Below are 18,942 nucleotides of genomic sequence, written 5' to 3'. Positions count from 1 at the left end.
CTTGATTCCATATTTAAATTTGCAGGAAGCCAAAAAAAAAAAAAAAAAAAAATGGAACAAACAATGAGGCAGTCTCTTTGTGTACATACAGAAAAGCTTTTCAGAAAAGAATTTTGCATCTCACATGCCAGGCAGATGTTTTGGAGGGTCAGCTTACAACAAAAGGCCCTGATGAAAAATTGAGGTATGAGAGTCGGGGTCTGCACAAGAAAGGGAGACACATGGATTCCAGAAAGGATCTGCTGATGTTTAAAAAAAAAAGCCAAGTGAATTTGATGGACTGGTGAAAACAAGAACAAAGGACCTGACATGTCCTGGAAGCCCTGAGCTTTGAGGATGAGGCTGGGATTTCGAATGCCCTGTCGGGAAGACTCACAGCTGGTGCACTGAGGGGCATCCTTGCCCGGGTCCTGAAATGAGCAGGGGGTGGGCAGGCTTGGCTGGTTTCCCAGAAGCAGATGGTGTACATTCCCGTGACACCAAGAAGAGTCTCTTCTGAACGCACCTCTCCTCCCCGGGACAAAAGGGGCACGAGGCTGCTTAATTGCAGGGAGATCCTGCCAGCTGACCAGAGCTGGACTGCCTCCCACTGCTTATTTCTGCTTTTGAAGTTTTTATCATCACTCTGCATCCTCTTAGACCCTTATGGGTCTTATCAGTTTTTATATACAAATGTATCTTTAAAAAGCTGTTGGTTTTAAGAAACCATGGCCTATCCCTAAGTCACAAAGATATTCTCTTATGTTCTTCTAGAAAAATATTGTCTTTGATGATCTATCTTTTTCTCACACAGTTTTTAGATATGATTCGCGTTGCCATAAAATTCACCCTTTAAGTGTATAGTTCACAGTATATTCACAAAGGGTACAGTCATCACCATTATCTAATTTTTACCACCTCCCCCAAAATCCTGTATCCATTAGCCTTCTTCCCTCCTCCCAGACTTGGCAACCACTAATCTACTTTCTGTCTCTGTGGATTTCCCTATTCTAGACACAATATAAATGGAATCATACAGTGTGTGGCCTTTTGTGATTGGCTTTCTGTAGCATAATGTTTTCAAGATTTATTCATGTTGTAGCGTGTATCAGTACTTCATTCCTTTTTATTGTGGAATACTTCTTATATGGCTGCATATTTCTGAAAAGATATCACATTTTATTTATCCATTCGCCAATTAATGGAGAATTGGGTGTTTCCACTTTGGGGACTGTTAGGAATAAAGCTGCTGTGAATATTCATGTGTAAGTTTTTGTGTAGACATATGTTTGTTTGTTGAGTATATACATAGGCATGGATATTTCTGGGTATATGGTAACTTTTGGAAGAACTGCCAATTTTTTTCCCAAAGCAGCTACACCATGTTACATTTCTACCAGCAGAGTATGAAGTTCCAATTTCTCCATATCTTCTCCAATACTTGTTACTGTCTGGTTTTTTTTAGTATAGCCACACAATGAATGTAAAGTGGTATCTCCTTGTGGTTTTGACTTGCATTCCCTGAAAAATTGGTGATGTCTGTTCTGATCAGGAATGTTCATTTTGATTTGTTTGATCATTTGGTCTTGCTTTTTATATCCTAGAACATGGCTGTTCAGGAAACACAGAGTTTCCCAGATATTGGAGATCTCTCTCTCTCTCTCTCAACGTCCATTTGTCTTTTGCTAAAATGCCTCCATTTAATACCTCTTGTCTCTCATTTCATTGGGCTCAGAAACCAAGCTACTTCCCACATGTTCTCCTCTTCCCTAGCCTCCTTCACTCCCCACAGCCTGGGCTGTTTTCCCTGTTGGGATGTCCAGTGTCACCAGATTTCTTCAGTCTCTCACTGTGCGCCCCAATCAGAAGGGGACTGTCCCCGTACATGGTCAGGACTGGAGTCCAAGGATTCAGAGTTCGATTTACTTTGAAGCAAATGTCATCTGCAGATCCAAAGTGAATCTTTTTCTTGTATCTTTACTAAGTATGCATTCAGTATTTAAATTCTTTTAACAAATTTCTTAATATGTAGGTGTACTGAGTTATTTTTGTTTTTGTCATTAAATGTTGCTCTGTTGTTCTTTCAAGAAGATTGTGCAGATCAATGTTCTCTTGGTTTTTTTTTTTTGTCTCTCCCACCATAAGACACCATGTACCAGTGAGATCCTTTAGCATTTAGGAAACTTTGAGGGGGCTCTGGGGAAACAAAACTGTCTGTCTACCAGTTAGGTTTATTGATTTTTCTGGGTAACCCTAAAAGGTATTCTTACCTCTAATAAAGTAGAAAATTAATAAAGTGTTTCTGCTTCAAAGGTAAATTCAGATCATTTAACTTATATATTTGAAAATATAAAGGTTAAGTAGTTGATGCTTGCCCTAATAGAATCTGTAAACTTTCTCTAGTTTAATTCTCTGAAAAATTGTTGACCTCAATTCCCATCCTTCTCACTGTACAAGTATTCAGTACATTTTTGAATCCACATTCTACTTTTTTCTATCTCTTTTTTCTTAAAATATATTTTTATTGATTTCAGAGAGGAAGGGAGAGGGAGTATGAGAGAGAAACATTAATGATGAGAAAGAATCAGTGATCAGCTGTCTCCTGCATGCCCCATACTGGGGATCAAGCCTATAACCCTGGCATGTGCCCTGACTGAGAATGGAACCGTGACCTCCTGGTTCATAGGTCGATGCTCAATCACTGAGCCACGCCTGCCTGGCTTTCTTCTATCTCTTGATGATACTTTCACTTTTCTCCTGCTGACCTTGAATCTTCCAGATTCTAGAAGATCTTGTTAATCTACCACAACTTGATGGACATTCCTGACATAAATAGCTGTGCAGTAAAAAATTATCTGGCCACCTTAAAGGGTTTCAGATCTGGACAGGGAGTCAAATAATTTGTGAATAAGCTATGATACTCCCTCTAGATACCAAATAATTTTAGTTTCCCTGGAATTCATTACTTCATTAGTATAACACACACACACACACACACACACACACACACACACACACATATATATATATATTACATATATACAAACATATACATGCATATATACATATATATGTTAGGCATTCTTTCAAGATTAAACTGCAGCCAAGACCGGTTTGGCTCAATGGATAGAGCGTCGGCTTGGGGACTGAAGGGTCCCAGGTTCGATTCGGTCAAGGGCATGTACCTTGGTTTCGGGCACATCCCCAGTAGGGGGTGTGCAAGAGGCAGCTGATCGATGACTCTCTCTCATCGATGTTTCTAACTCTGTATATCTCTCCCTTCCTCTCTGTACAAAATCAATAAATATATATTAAAAAAAAAAAAAAGATCAAACTGCAAGGATAACAAAGATGGCTTTTGCTGTAAAAGAAGACAAACATATACTGTTGCTAGCTCTAAATATTCCGCACATGGGGCTTCCATGGTACTTGTTAGGGGATCTAGAATATCAGATCAAGCCTAGCATCACCCATGTCTCCCAAGGGAGAGCACCAATATTTTGTACTTACTTACCTTAATGCTTTCATTTAAGGCTCTCCAAGATCGGTGGCTACCTGTGCTTTAGAGAAAAAAGTTCTGTTGTTTGTCTGCTGATACGTAATAAATTAGGACACTGTTTTCTATTCCCCAGTTCCATTTTAACTTTTAGAGACCAAATGTTTTAAATCTTTCAACAGACTGTTGAGTCTTTTTATCCTTAATAAATGTTAAAGGGGAGATAAAATCCCATTGGTATGTTATTATTATAAACAATGACATTAGCCCCATTGAAATGAGGAAATCTTTTACTATAACCCTACATAATCTCTTTCTTTTTAATCCCCATTCATTTCTGATTTTGCCCTTTCTCTGCACCCATCTTCCTCTACTTCAGCTCTTTTGGTGGCTACATCATTTATTTGGGGTCTGGCTGCCAATTTCCTTCCACCGGAGTCCTTCTGATGCCAGTGCAGCGGGAATGCTCCCATACCCGCACATTTAGTCAATATGTAAAGTCTGATTAGTGTCAGATTGGGAGGTGGGGTCAGAGCCCTCAGTGTTGCAAACCATTTAAAACCCCTTCAAATGTTCAAAGGTACGTCTGAACAAAGATTCTGTTTCTGGCATTTCATTTGAATCACAGGCTATGGCTATTATACCTCTTTCTTTAATAACTGATGTGCTAGATACTTTATTTAAACTCATGAATACCAACAAAACCTCTCACAATTCATTTCGTGATTCTCAAGAAAATACGTACAGAGATGAGAATGCAACCTAGAAGGGCTCTGTGCTTGGAATACATTCTTCTTAGGAAATATGGTGTTTTATTAGAGTGTGGCTGTAATACCTACATCTAGTATTTGTTTCACAAATACCCAGATAGGCTCCTAGTCTGCTCTGCAGACTTGGATGCTACTGCTGGTGGTGGTTATCCTTAATGAAAACGGCTAGGATTTGTTGAGTACAACTGCACTATATTAGGGCGGGTATTGTTGTTAGCCTCATTTTTCACAAGAGGGAATTTAGACTCAGGAACAGAGTAACCCTCTCAGACTCACAGCATTTAACTCCTACCCCTTGAATACATTTCAGTGACTTTAGAGCAATAGGCAAGATAGAGAAAAATGATGATAGTCTTGAAACACTTAAACATTTCCTCTTTATATGTAGTCATCATTTAGCTCAAGTTTTCCTTAAGTTCTGACAACAGAACTTATAAGCGTTCTTAAGAGTACAGCTAATTTAATATTTATTCAAGAAGAAGCCTTGACACAGAATGCCCACCAGCTAGTGTGTAATTGAATAAGGTCCTGAGGCACCTTGCCCTGTGCTGGGCTCCTGTTCCTCTGGTGATGGCTGGCTTTGTCCTGCCATTCTGATGGCAGCTCTTCTGAGAGGCCCAGTTACCATCTACCATGATCAGAGAGATCTTATCTCTTTCTCTACTCACTCCAAGAGAGAGGGAATCCTTCCTGTCTTGTCTGCTGCCAGCTAGAGTGGTCCCTGGTCTATGGCGGGTACTCCGGGAAGATTTGTTAAAGGAGTAAGACCTCTTCCAGGCCAGGACCAGTGCTTCCTCAAAGCTCTCGAACAACCCCTTTGACTTCATTGCAACTGGCCAGGCACCAGGTGGGACAAACAATTCTGATATTTTCTTAAATTCTCCCAGGGTTCCTAGAGTTCCCCCCTTGCCAATATCCTATAAAATAAGGAGTATCTGTTTAGAACAGCTTCCTAAAAGTCAAGGTCACAGAGTGGTTGGGTGAAGGCTCAGCAAAATCAGTGTAGAAATCAAAATTAATTTACAGTGTTTTCAATCTATATTTTTGGAGGACTTTTCTCCATTTGTTTTCTGTTGTTGCTGTTCCCCCTCAAATATCTGAGCTCTCTTTGGCAACCTGTGCTAGGTCCTAAGAAAGCAAACGAGAGGCAGAGGTGGAAGGGAAGACAAACCCATGAATAACTAATTTCTATACAGAGATAAGTGCAGTGAGTGTATGTAAGATAAGTGTCATAGAAAAGTATATAGGAAGTGCAGTAGAAGTACAGAGGAGAGATGAAAATTGGGGGAGTAAATGAAAAGTTCACCAAAGCCCTAACAGGTTTGGCTTAGTGGACAGACTGTCTGCCTGTGGACCAAAGTGTCCCGGATTTGATTTTGGTCAAGGGCACATACCTTGTTTGCAGGCTCCTCCCTGGCCCGGGACCTCCCTGGCCAGGGTGCATGCAGAAGGCAACCAGTCGATGTGTTTCTCTCATATCGATATTTCTGTCTTTCCCTTTCTCTTCCACTCTTCCTTAAAAAAAAAAAAAATCAATGGAAAACATAGCCTCTGGTATGGATTAACAAGACAAAAAGAGTTCACCAAAAATGTGACATTTAACCTGGGATTTTAAGTTTAAATCAGGCAGGAAAGAAGGGGAAGAAGAGCATTTAGGCAAAGGAACCAACATGTACAAAGGCAAAGACAGCATGAAACTGTTCTAACTACTGGGAGAAAGAAGTTAGTTCTATGTGAAGCACAGGGCACGCTTTATGGAGAAGGGCAGGACTTGATGCTCCAAAAGTAGGTTGGTCCAGATGGGAAGCGTTCTCTGTGTTGGGCAGAAGTTGGAACTTTTTCCTGATTAGATAGCAATCAGAGGTCTTTTCTCAACCTTTCTAATGCCGCAGCCCTTAAATACAGTTCTTCATGTTGTGGTGACCCCCAACCATAAAATTATTTTCCTTGCTACTTCATAACTGTAATTTTGCTGCTGTTAATGAATCATAATGTAAATATCTGTTTTCTGATGGTCTTAGGCTCTACAGTAGCGGTTCTCAACATGTGGGTTGCTTAAAACCATCAGAAAACACATATTTACATTACGATTCATAACAGTAGCAAAATTACAGTTATGAAGTAGCAAGGAAAATAATTTTATGGTTGGGGGTCACCACAACATGAGGAACTGCATTAAAGGTTCGCGGTGTTAGGAAGGTTGAGAACCACTGCTTTGGCGCTTCCCAAAGATGCCCCCACAGCAACGTGAAGGGGAGTGGCAGGCCAGGTGAGGGGAGTGGCAGGCCCACGGCAGAGTGGCTGGAGGGGAAACCCACTGGAAAGATACCTGTGGCAGAAATGAATGCACCTTCAATCCAAAATGGTAGAATGTAGAGCAAAAGGGAAAAGGAACATCATGCTGTAAACTGAGTATCTGGGTAGATATGTTCTCCAAAATCTTTTAGTTGGGGAAGATCTCATTTACCTAACCTTTTAGACGAACTACTAAGCCACATGTTAACTCTCCAATTTACATTATTAGTCATGTAAAAAAAAATTGTCTAAAAGAAGCAGCCATCACCAAGCAGGCCCTTTGTTTTGGTATTTGAAATCCTGTCTACCCATCTGTCACACTCACACTGGTGGCCCTGGTCAGAGGGAAGTCCAGACCCTGGGCAAGGCTGCTGGGGCGTTCCCTGCTTTCCCTTCCACGATCCCCAAAGCAGAGAGGAGGATGTCTTGGGGAAGCCGGGTTAAAAGGTCCCTCGGGGCAGTGAGACGGAGATATATGTTGATGGTTCAGGGCAGCCTGCCACAGCCAAGCCACAACGTTAAGCGTGTGGGGAGTAGTCCTAAAAGCCAATGTTGCTGTCACAATTCCATCTTAAATTTTATCAGCTGGATATGGATGAGGCTTCATGGTCGTATACTTAATGCTTTTGCTCAGATCTTTGGCTAACCGATGTATTTCCGTGACTTTTTGACAGTTATTTTTGTTCAATAATGAATAATAAAGTGAGATTTACCATCTGTGTATGACAGCATTTGTTTTATTTTGACATTTCTTTTCTGGACAGCAAAGGTTTTATAATTAGCTTTTCCCTCTGCCAAAAAACATTCTGAAAAACCATTTCCCTGGGGAAAAAAAAGTTTCTTTTTACTAGTTGCAGTCATCTTATTTGGATTTGGGAGTCTTTTAATAAGTCGGTCAGGAAATGACACAAGAAATTTTTCTTTTGAAAATTAATTCTTTACAAGGACAAAAATTAACTTTTGCCCAAAGAAAATTTGGAGAGAAAATGAAAAGAAATATGTTTGAGATGGTGGTGGTTCCATTCATTATCTTTTTAAAAAAAAATTATTGAGGTAAAATTGTTACATTTAACAATATATAAGTTGATATATATTATATAAAGTTGGTACATACCACTATATAAATTCCACTGTAATTCAGCATCTGTATGCTCTACAAAGCAATCATCCCAAAAGACTAGTTACTATCTTTCAGCAATACTATATATATATCCCTTTTTCTTTTTCTTTTCTTTTTTTCTTTTTTTTTTTTAAATATATTTTATTGATTTTGTACAGAGAGGAAGGGAGAGAGACAGAGAGTCAGAAACATCGATGAGAGAGAGTCATCGATCAGCTGCCTCCTGCACACTCCCCACTGGGGATGTGCCCGCAACCAAGGTACATGCCCTTGACCAGAATCGAACCCGGGTCCCTTCAGTCCCCAAGCCGACGCTCCATCCATTGAGCCAAACCGGTCTCGGCTATATACCCCTTTTTCTTTTTGTCAGACTTAATTGAGCAGTATTTAAAAAACCCTATTTTACCTTGTTTCAAATGATTGGTATTTGAAATCATGTCTACTTGATTCTTGCTGTTACCCTGATCAGTCCAACTCGTTGAAATACTGGGGAGATTGTGCTAAGATTGATGGACAGCCCCCTATTTCCAAAGGCCTCATACGCGGCAGCCATCAGCCATCAGTGCTGCCTGTGGAGACGCTGCCTCCCCACCCCATCCTGCCTGCAAAGCTGAATGGCCCTCTTCACGCGGCCACATGCACAGTTGGCTCGGTGACGGGGGAGCCGAGGAGAACAAGTTGCAGGTGTGTTAATGACTAGTGCTTTATCTCTGGAGTGCTCAAAAAAAAAAAAAAATGTAGAGGAAGCCACATTGATGACCGACGATAGAATGGCTTATCATTGCTAATGGCAAAAACATCGCGCTGAGCTAATGGCCAAAACATCACTGCGCTGGCACCCGCCCCTGACACGATGAGGAAACACCTTCCAGCTCCTACAGTAGCAGCGGGGCCAGATTCTCTTTCCAGCCTGGAGTGCTTTCCTTTCCAAGTTATTCCGAAGGGCCGCTCCTAGGATCCGATTCCAGGCGCAGCCACCCTTACCCCATCCTCTCCACCCTATTCCCACCACCATCATTATCCAACGTTTGTACTGAGCACTAACAGATATGTGCAACTGGAAGAGACATTTTAGAACCTCAAAAGTGCATCTATTTTAAAATGGAGAAAACAGACATCTTCTTCAGACATTAGGCCAGTATCATTTATAACAAGCCAGACAATAGAGCAAGATAACAGTGCTGTCTCAGCCATTCTTGTTCTCATGGGTAGAGTGTGAGCATTTCTATCCAGTATATTTCTGTATCATGAACCAGCACCTTCTTTTAAATTTTATAGGTTGGTTATGGGTCACATACTCTAGAAGTATAAGGAACATGGAGGAATCCCTTTGTCTAAAGATGGTGGTGCCCTTGTTTTGAATATACAGGTCAGCTCATGCAAAATAGAATGTGTATTTAATGCACTGGGTTGGTAGATGGTTGGGCTTTTTTCGGAAGAGATGTGAGGTTTGAGGAGAGGTTCTTGTGAGACTGTGACAGCAGCTGGGATTGCTTGCCCCCCACCAAGGTGTTGAAGAATTGTTACCTTCATCTCATCTAGCCCACGACTCTTCTCCCTCCCTTCACACAGCAGAGAGAAACAGGAGCAGGTGTGTTAAAGGCTACATTAGAAGCCACCTTAGCAGTAGATCCTTGAATTTCTTACCCACCAACAATGATTCTCCTCCAAAGGGAACGATCGCCTTGAAAATGCTCTCCTTCTGTTCTGTCGCAGGAAGCATGCACACTTGGCTGAGGTTGACTGCTTATGGTTCCACAGGGAAGGGATGCTTTCTGTGGCCTAAAGTCTCCGTCAAGAACGTCAGGAGCGTGGCCCTTTGGGAGCATGGTACCTGGAGAGTCACACAGACTTGTTTGAATCCTACATTCCCCAGCTATTGGTTTGGCCTTTTCACATCTCACTTGTTAAAGCAACAAAATGATTATAACACTAGACTATTTGGGTTGTTAACATACCCTGTTTCCCCGAAAATAAGACAGTGTCTTATATTAATTTTTTCTCCCAAAATTGCACTAGGTCTTATTTTCAGGGGATGTCTTATTTTCGGGGAAACACGGTACCAGCTACTATTTACTTAGTGCTTACGTTGTGCCAGGTACCTAACCCAGCAGTGATCATATAAGGTGTCATTTACATTTTAGTCATGTAGAATGAGTCTCGCCATAATACATGAGGTAGCAATTATTATCTGCACATGAAAGGTAAGAAAAAACAAAACAAACCTGAGACAGCCTATTGTCCCACCTCACACAGCTAGTGAGTGACTGATATCAGGCTTCCAGTCTGTCAGACTCTGAATTCTGTGAGCAGTAATATGAAATTAAAGTGTTTCCTGATGCATAGTAGGTGCTTGCTTAACACATGTTAGTTCCCTTTCCTCCCATGTGTGTCCTGTGGCTTTGAAAGATCTTGATTTCTGTGTTATTTGTAAGGTTCTGTAGAGCAGGTCTGTATTACTGCCCCCATGTGGTTCATTTGGATAACTGGTTTTACAGTGTTTTGTTGTTTTTTTAACAGTGTTTCGTGGTGTTTTTTTAAAATGTTTAATTAAAGTAGTATAATATACGTGCAAATAAGTGTTATTTAAACTAGGTCTCTAATGTCACCTAAGTGTGTGGATAGTTTTGAAGATGATTCTACAACCTCACTACACAAGAAATAGCACTTTTTACTTTCTACAGTCCAGCTTCATTTCTAATTGCTCCATAACTGGCGGGTAGGATACTTAACCTCGGTCACACTTGCAGCTTCTCTCCTGGCCTCACCAAGTCTTCCATTCCTCCAGCTGTCTTGGAAGAAAACCCTTCTCTTTCCTGGCACAGAGCCCCATGAGGCTTTCTGTTTTGCCATCATCCTGTCCAGAAGAGAAGAATTTTTCTTGCAATTATTTTTTTCCACCCAGCTGCTCTGTTTACGGAGACATTTAGTAGCCCACTAGAGAAATCCTCACCTTTCACACTTAAGAAAGAGTTCAGATCACCAGGGAGTAGAGTGTTGGTTCAGTTAACAGTTCAAATGTGAGAAAACGTTTCCAAGAGGGAAATAGAAAGGTCCGCTGTCCCCACCTATCAGGAGCTTTACGTCGCTAAGTGAACCTCATTTGCAGGTTTCATTTCATGTGCCAGGAGGGCTCGGCTTCCCTGGATTCATCGTCTTGTGTTACACCAAGCTGCAAGCATACACTTAATACCCTGTGTCTCAACTTCAATTGAAAAATAACATATATATATATATATATAATTAAAACAACAACAACCCAGTGCATTGATTAGTGCAGTGCTCCATCCTAAGCAGTCACCTCAGGGTACATCTTTGTTTTTCCGTGGCCCTATCCACAGAGGACTGATTGGTCTCCTGTCAGATCTGGTTATGTCTGTGTGATGGAGGGTAGTTTTCAGAGGGAAAAGGGTAATTGATACAGGAGAGGGTAAAGAGGAATTATCTTTTTTCGTTCTTAAGCACCCTTTATAACAACAAACACAGGAGTCTTCCGTTTTTATTTTTATTTTTTAATAAATTTTTATTGTTCATATTATTACAAATGTTCCTCATTCCCCCCCCTCCATTGCTCCCCTTCATCAGGTTCCCACCCCACCCTCTGTCCTTTCCCCACCGCCCATTGCCTTCATCCATTGGTACACAGTTTATGTACAGTCTCTTCCCACACCCCCCACTCCCCTTTTCCCCGAATCGTCAGTTCACTCCCCTTCCATACCTCGAGTCTTCCGTTTTTAAACATTGTCCTAATGCCAACATCTATCTAATTATATTGCAGATAACGGCGGGCAGACTTTGGCTGGGGGCAATAACTGGCCCCTTCGAGGCAGAAAGTGGAGCCTGTGGGAAGGAGGCGTGCGAGGGGTGGGCTTCGTGGCCAGCCCCTTGCTGAAACAGAAGGGCGTGAAGAACCGGGAGCTCATCCACATTTCTGACTGGCTGCCCACTCTGGTGAAGCTGGCCGGGGGCAGCACGAACGGTACCAAGCCTCTGGACGGCTTCGACGTGTGGAAAACCATCAGGTACCTGTGCATCCTTTTCTTTTTCCTCTCAGGACAGACCTGTAAGATCAGCTCCACTCAACTGAGTGAGAATGATAGCTTTTTGTGAAAATGATAGCTCAGCTTACGAATAAATGATTTTTTAAAAAAGAAAGGCCTTTAGAAATATTGTAAATATTTTTTTTGGGGGGGTTTTGATCCATAGACCTCTTTGAAACTGAAAGATGTGAATGTACAGGAAAAAGGTAGCTACACATATGCACAAAAATTCGGATAGCGTTTATTTTTATGACATTAGACATTGGTTACACTTTCTATGTGATTGTGTGTTACGTGTTGTTGAGTCAGCTCTGACTCCTTACAAGTCTATGACTGGGTGATGTTCACAGTGCTCTGTCCTCCACAGCATAAGGCTTCTTTTATTGAATCAGTCCATCTTATATCTACTCTCTTTTCCTGATGCCTTGTATTTTTGCCCAGTATTATTATCTTTTCCAAAGACCATTTCCTTCTCGTGATGTGCCCAAAGTAGAATAGCTTCAGTTTTGTCCTTTTTGCCTCCTCCGATGGCTCAGGTGTAATTTGCTCTAAGAACCACTAGTTTGTCTTCCTGGTGGTCCAGGGCATCTGTAGACCTCTCTTCCAGCATCAGATTTCAAGTGAATCAATTTTTCATATCAGCCTTCTTCACTGTCCAACTTTTGCATCCATAGTAGTATTTGGGAGCACAATGGTGTCAATGATCTTAGTCTTGGTCTCTTTCTAATCTTTTTAGTTCTTTCATGGCTGTCCTTGCAAGTCTCAGCCTTCTCTTGATTTCACAGAGAAAAATGTGAAAAACGTTTTTTACAAATTTCTGCCTCTCACTTATCTTTAATACAAAATTAATACCTACTTTATGATTAAAAAAGAAATAAAAATTCCCAAGCAGAGCAAAACTTCAACTTCAGTTCAGTTTATCACCAGCTTTCACCATGAAGGCTACTGAAGTTGGACTAAAAAATAGGAGGAAGTTTTGAGTGGATTTAATATGACAACATATTGTCATGCTTGACATCCAGTCAGTTTTGATGTGTGTGTGTGTGTGTGTGTGTGTGTGTGTGTGTGTGTGTGATAAACGGGTTATAAAACCCAGCTTGCAAAAGCACACATAGCAAATGAAGTCAGAGCTCTGAGACACACTTTGCCAAATGAGGGTAGGCTTGAGTTGAGAAGTAGTTGAACTCATGTTGAATAATTTTCTCTGCTCCCAATTCACTGAGTTTATTTTCTTTGACTAAGTCCAAATCATTGATGTTCATCCATATCACCAAACTGTGGATGGTAAGTTCACATGTCAGTCTTAAGATTCTCTTGATCAGAAGTAACATTTGGCATTTGTTTGCTTCTGCCTGCAGAAAATTTGGGAACAGTTTAGTTCCTTAACTCCAGATTTGCAGAAAGTCTGTCTTCAGTGTTAGGAACACTGACCTCCTACTGACCAGTCTCTTATAAACAGAGCTCTCCATTCCTGAGCATGCATAGTGTTTGTTGACTGCAGAGCTTTACCCAGAAGGTATGGTGAAAAACATTGTCCAAGCATGCTAAACCATGAGGAAGTACAGGCTCCTTTTCTATTGTTTTAAAAAGTAAAAATTGCTGCCCAATGTTTAATCAAGAATTTTAAGACTATAAAAATCCAGCAAATTTCCCTTTAGTAGGTGAAGATCCGCTCTTATGCTCTCCTTTCTTGATAAAAAGATCCTGAAAAAGAGTGATGTAGCCCCCTAGCCTATGAAGTCATTGCTTCGCACAGCATCACAAGCCCTCCTTTAGTGTCAGTGGCAGAGCACCGGGCACTCATACTTGCCGACCCAGTAAGCCATCGGTCAGATAGACATCTGGAGCCTCTTTTACGAAGCCCCAGAAACACGTGGACAACCAAATGCCAGAAACACATCATCTGTGCCCAGAGTTCTGCAAATTTTTTTCCAGTCACATATTTACTTGGAAATACCATTTCCAAGATGATGTAGCTGTTGAAAATTTCAGTAAGTTCTGATGAAATAGGAATGCCACTAATGGGTGAAAAATAGAGTTGGCTGTGCTGAGAGTGGCAGGGTTTCACTAGTTGCCTAGTTATCAATTCCTCTTAGACCCGCTTTAAAATATTAAAACGTTAGGAGAAATAGCAGTTCTGTATTGAGTGACATTATTTGCAACAGAAGCTCTTTTAACTGCTTCCATTTTTTTTCGGTTCCAAGCCACAGACCTTGTTTGTCATTTATAGGGCCATGACTCCTCCAAGCTCTTTCCAATTCCAGTATTACCAACACCTTTTATTACATGCCTTTTCCATTCCTCAGTTTCTAATTTTAATTAATCTTTTGATAGGCTGGTTAATATTTTCAAGTAATTATAGTAAAGGTACACAAATAATGAGTTATTTTAGTCTTTGCATATGAAAAAATATCTATTACCTCCAAACATAAATAATAATTTGACAAACAATTCTTGTCAAATCTTTTCTTCTCAGCATTCTATAGACATTGTTTTAGTGTCTCTTTTTAAAAAATATTGTTTTATTGATTGCAAAAAGGAAAGGAGAGTGAGGGAGAGAGAGAAACATCAATGATGAGAGAATTATTGATCTGCTGCCTCCTGCTCAGGGGCAGGTGCCCTGACCAGGAATTGAAAGGTAACCTCCTGGTTCATAGGTCCACACCCAACCTCTACACCGGAAGGGCACTTTATTGTCTTTTGATAAGTATTATTCCAGGAAAGTGTAACACTTTTACCTGCAAACAAATTTTTTTCCTTTATTCTTTTATCATTTTTCTTTTTATTTCATTCATATGAGAACATGACTGTTAGCTGAACCTACTATGGTAATCATTTCACAATATATATAAATCAAATCAGCATGCTGCATGCCTTAAGCTTATATAGGGATTCATGTCAGTTATTTCTCAGTAAAACAAACAAACAAACAAATGTTTGCCCAGCCGGCAAAGCTCAGTGGTTGAGCATTCCCGGTCAGGGCACATGCCTGGGTTGTGGGCTTGATCCCCAGTGAGGGACATGCAGAAGGCCCATGAGATGGTTCTTTCTTGTCTTTGATATTTCTATCTCTCTCTCATTCTCTCTCTCTGAAATCAATAAAACTATATTTTTAAAAATTGTTTAATCTTTTTTTAAAATTTTAAAAAAGCTCACATTGCAATATTGGTGGCTGACAATGTAGAATTTATGTCAAAATTATTGATAAATACAGTGATGGAAATGGTGAATATGGTGATTTCTTTTGACCCATGTATTTAGAAGTATGTTGTTAATTTCCAAATATTTCAGGTTTTCTCTAATGATATCGGTGATGTCTAGTTTAGTTCTGTTTTGGTCAGGGAACATACTTATTATTTCAATTCGTTTAAATTTAACACTTGGGCCTATCTATGGTCTTTCTTGGTGTCTGCCATGTGGACTGGAAAAGAATGTGTATTCTGTAATTTTTAGGGGCCGTATTAGGTTTCTCTTTATGATCCAGTCAGAAAATATTTTATTTTAATAGATGAGTTTATGTGCATTGCTATGACTGGCATATTTATTCTTAGTTTTGTCATATTATTTTGCATTATATTTACTTTTATCTTTGATCTTTTGTTTGTTAGTTCTTTTAATATTTAGAATTATGTATATTTTATTTCATTGTTAGCATTATACTATTTTTTTTTATATAATCCTCTCAGTCCCTTTTTTAGTTAGTCCTCACCTGAGGATATTTTTCCATTGATTTTTAGAGAGAGTGAAAAAGAAGGGGAGAGACATAGAGAGAGAAACATTGATGTGAGAGAAACACATCGACTGGTTGCCTCTTGCACGCACCCGACCAGGACTGGGGATCCTGCCTACAACTGAGGTACATGCCCTTGACCAGAATTGAGCCTGGGACTCTTTAGTCCTCAAGCTGTTGCCCTATCCACTGAGCAAAATCAGCCATGGCTCAGTCCCTTTTTTAAAACTTAGATTCTACTCTTTGGTTTATCAGCTTAAAATGGCATCTTTAACTCTATAAGGAACTCAACTAACTTATTCAACTTTACCCTTTCTATCCCTCTTTCCTGCCAGTTTTATTTTTAGTCATATTAATTCTACTATGTCAGAGCATATAATATATATGATATTGTTTTTCTATCCTTACCCACAATTTCGTTTTAGCCTCAGTTCTACAATATATTAAATGCTAAGCACTCATCCATTTCTAAAGTTTTTCTCAATTATCTCTTAGTTGGAGGAATTCATTCTTTAGTAGATTTCTCAGGATTCTTAGAATTTTTGCATATCTATTAAAACATTTTCTACAAACTTGAGAATTAATAAGTAGTTAAACTGATACAAAATTCTTGTTTTATACTGTCTTTCCTTGACTTTCTTGAAAATGTCACCCTACGTTTACTTGTTTTATATGTTGCTGTTGATATGTTTAATGTCAACCTGATTTTATTTTCTTTGCAAGTGACTTGGTTCTTTTTCCTGAAGGCCCAGAAGACTTTTATTACAACTACTATTATTATCTAAAGTCTAAGACTTTTACTTGCTATGCTTCAAAGGTAACCATGTTCCCAGTCAGTATTTCCAGATACACATTGTAGATTGAGGTCTTTCATTTCAGAGATTTCTAAATTATAGTTTTAAATATTATATTTTATTGTTTGTGTTTCCTCTTCAGGGACTTCAATTATAGGTATTATTTAATCTTATTTATATGTTTTTTGTTTCTATCAATTTCCCTCTCCTTTTTACTTTTTAATTTTTTAATTTGAATTATCTTCTCTATTTTTATCTTTAGTATCTATCTGCTTTTATACACCTCCAGTTATACTAGTATATCATATCCCTTCATTTCTGATATTTTGTCTTTTCTTTTAGTTTCTTTCTTTAGTTCAGTGTCCAAGTTTTTAAATTTTTAATTCATGGTATTTTTTATATTGGCAGTTCTGATTTAATTATGTTTGATTCATGTTGAAATGTCATGTTACCATTTTCTTCAGCTTTTTTTCCTCCTGTAGTAGGGGAATGTTTTTATTTGCCAAAAGTTTTTAATTCTCACTTTTTAAAAAAATTTTATTCCTATGCTAACATTGTTTAGATGCTGCTCCTGTGCTTTCCAAGCCACTTCCTCTTGACTCCCCAGTAGCCACTCTCTGATCCGCCAGGCATCAGACTGCCTCAGAATCATCCTGGAGTTCATTTCACTAGACGTGCTCTGAAGCTCTTCCCCTCTTGTACCCCTCCCTGTCCTTTGCATGATTCCCACCTGACTCGACTAAGATGGACACCAGCACTGAGCTTTCGGGTCTCAGGTGGTTGTTTAAACCCGATCCAGAGTTTATATATGTTCTGTCTCCTGCTTATGTTGTGGGCTTGGGTGTTAGGTGATTTTACTCTTTCCTTTTCAGTATATTGTTTTGTTTTTTGTTTTTGTTTTTTCTCAGAAAAAATGTGTGGAGAGATTCAAGTTTAGATGGCCACCAGTTTTCTGTGGAAATCTGGAAACTCACATGTTCTTGGGCCCTTGCACTTGTTTAAGACAAACAGCACTAGAAACTGTAGTGAAGCATGATAAGTACGGTTGTTAATAAAGATGATAGGGAACTCCAGCCAGTACTCTGCCTTCGAAGACTGCCAAGTGACTATGTATGTTTTTAAGTTAAAGCAGAATGTTCAAAAAACGACGTGTTATTTTTTTTTATTCCCTACTTTACCCTTTTTGACAAAAGAGCTCTACCCTAGGCCCCTAGTATGTACTAGCAGAGCTCTGCGTGCTGTTGTCGATTTCTTCTGTACTTAGCTGCTGTATTCTAGGATGCTACTCGTCATGCTAGTTTCTTCTGTTTACTCCCATATGGTCTGGTGTTCGCTGCTGGGGTGGAAATAGGGAGGGATGCTGCCTGGGGGCGAGGGAGGAGGGACAGAAGGCTTGCTTTGAAGCCTGCTAATGGGAGAGCATTGCCTGTTTTTTTTGTGGTGCTGCCCCCTGAGTCCTCTACCTAAAGGTAGACAGAATGACACCATCTTCTGTTTTCCTTGGGATCAGGTTTTGATTCCTCTGGTGGAATCCAAGAATATGTTGTTAATCTCCGCAGCACTGGCATTGGGGACATTCCCTCGGGACTTTGGCATCTGGTCTTCTCTTCATTTTCCAGCAGTGTTGCCAGTTTTCATCTCTTTGTAATTCTTCATGAGTTTTATAATGGAAATTGGAATAAAGGCTTATTAGGCCCTGCTGGTTTGCCTAGATACTAACCCCAAAGAACTACCAATTATTTCACATTAATGAGTAGGAAAAAATTATATTAAGGGCATGATTCCATCACTTTTTATAATATTACTTAATATTATTTCTTAAGTCTACTTAAATTTTAATAAGATTCCTTAATAAAAATAACATGAAAAATTCTCTCCTTGTATATAACTTTATACAAATTAATTTTCTCATTAAATATAGTCAAAATTTTATCATTTCCATGCCTAAACTCTTCATTTGTGACCATGTTTGCATGTTAAAATGGCTTTTCAAGGAACATGGGACTTACACAAACCCAGTATTCACGCATTCCCACATAACAAAGATATTTATAATGGTTACAAATGTGAACTCTGTGGTTATATCTGGTTCAAACCTTGTCTCCATTTATGTTTTGTGTGATCTGGGTAACAACTCTAAGCATCAGTTTCCTCATGTTTAAAGTACACTATTAGTGATACCTGCCTCATAGTCACTTACAGGAGGATTTAGTAAAATAATCTTTATAAAACACTTAGCACAGTGCCTGGGACATAGTAACAGCACTGTATTTTGAAGTGAAGATGATGATGATGAAGATGCTTATAAAGGGTTAATGGGACGGACATTATTATGTAGGTATTTGTTGAAATTTTTTTTAAATTAGTAACTGTTTTTCAAAATTTTACCTCAGAAAATATTGCCCTGGCTGTTTCTCTTTGTAAAAATTTGATACTGCCTTACAGGGTGTGTCTTTTTATGACAGATGGCCAGTAGCTAGTGGTAAAAGAAGTATGGAATGTAATAGCATTTCACTTATTTATGGGAAATGTTTTACTGCCCCACCCTTCAACTGGTTGGAAAATGAAAGTCAAAAACTGGAAACTCTATTTATAAATGGACAGTGCTGTGATCTCAGTGTCTGAAACTGTAGACTTTTAGAAAATATTTATAGCATATTGGAAACTAGTCACTGATCAATTTCTCCTTGTTCTATTTTTTAATAAAATTAACCCAGA

At 39.4% G+C, this 18,942-nt stretch overlaps 1 protein-coding gene across 3 annotated transcripts in view; it reads left to right on the top strand.

The window, feature by feature from the left end:
• Positions 1-18,942, top strand: part of ARSB (arylsulfatase B) — a 120,071-nt gene that overhangs the window by 46,948 nt on the left and 54,181 nt on the right. For all 3 annotated transcript variants that reach the window (XM_084881310.1, XM_084881311.1, XM_084881312.1), the window contains exon 5: positions 11,439-11,682. In XM_084881310.1, coding sequence (XP_084737436.1) covers positions 11,439-11,682 — 244 coding nt within the window. The remainder of the gene's footprint in view (positions 1-11,438; positions 11,683-18,942) is intronic.

This window comes from Pipistrellus hanaki (genome assembly GCF_964339955.1).
Source record: "Pipistrellus hanaki genome assembly, chromosome: 4".
Lineage (NCBI taxonomy): Eukaryota > Metazoa > Chordata > Mammalia > Chiroptera > Vespertilionidae > Pipistrellus > Pipistrellus hanaki.
This window is presented reverse-complemented; position numbering and strand designations above follow the sequence as displayed.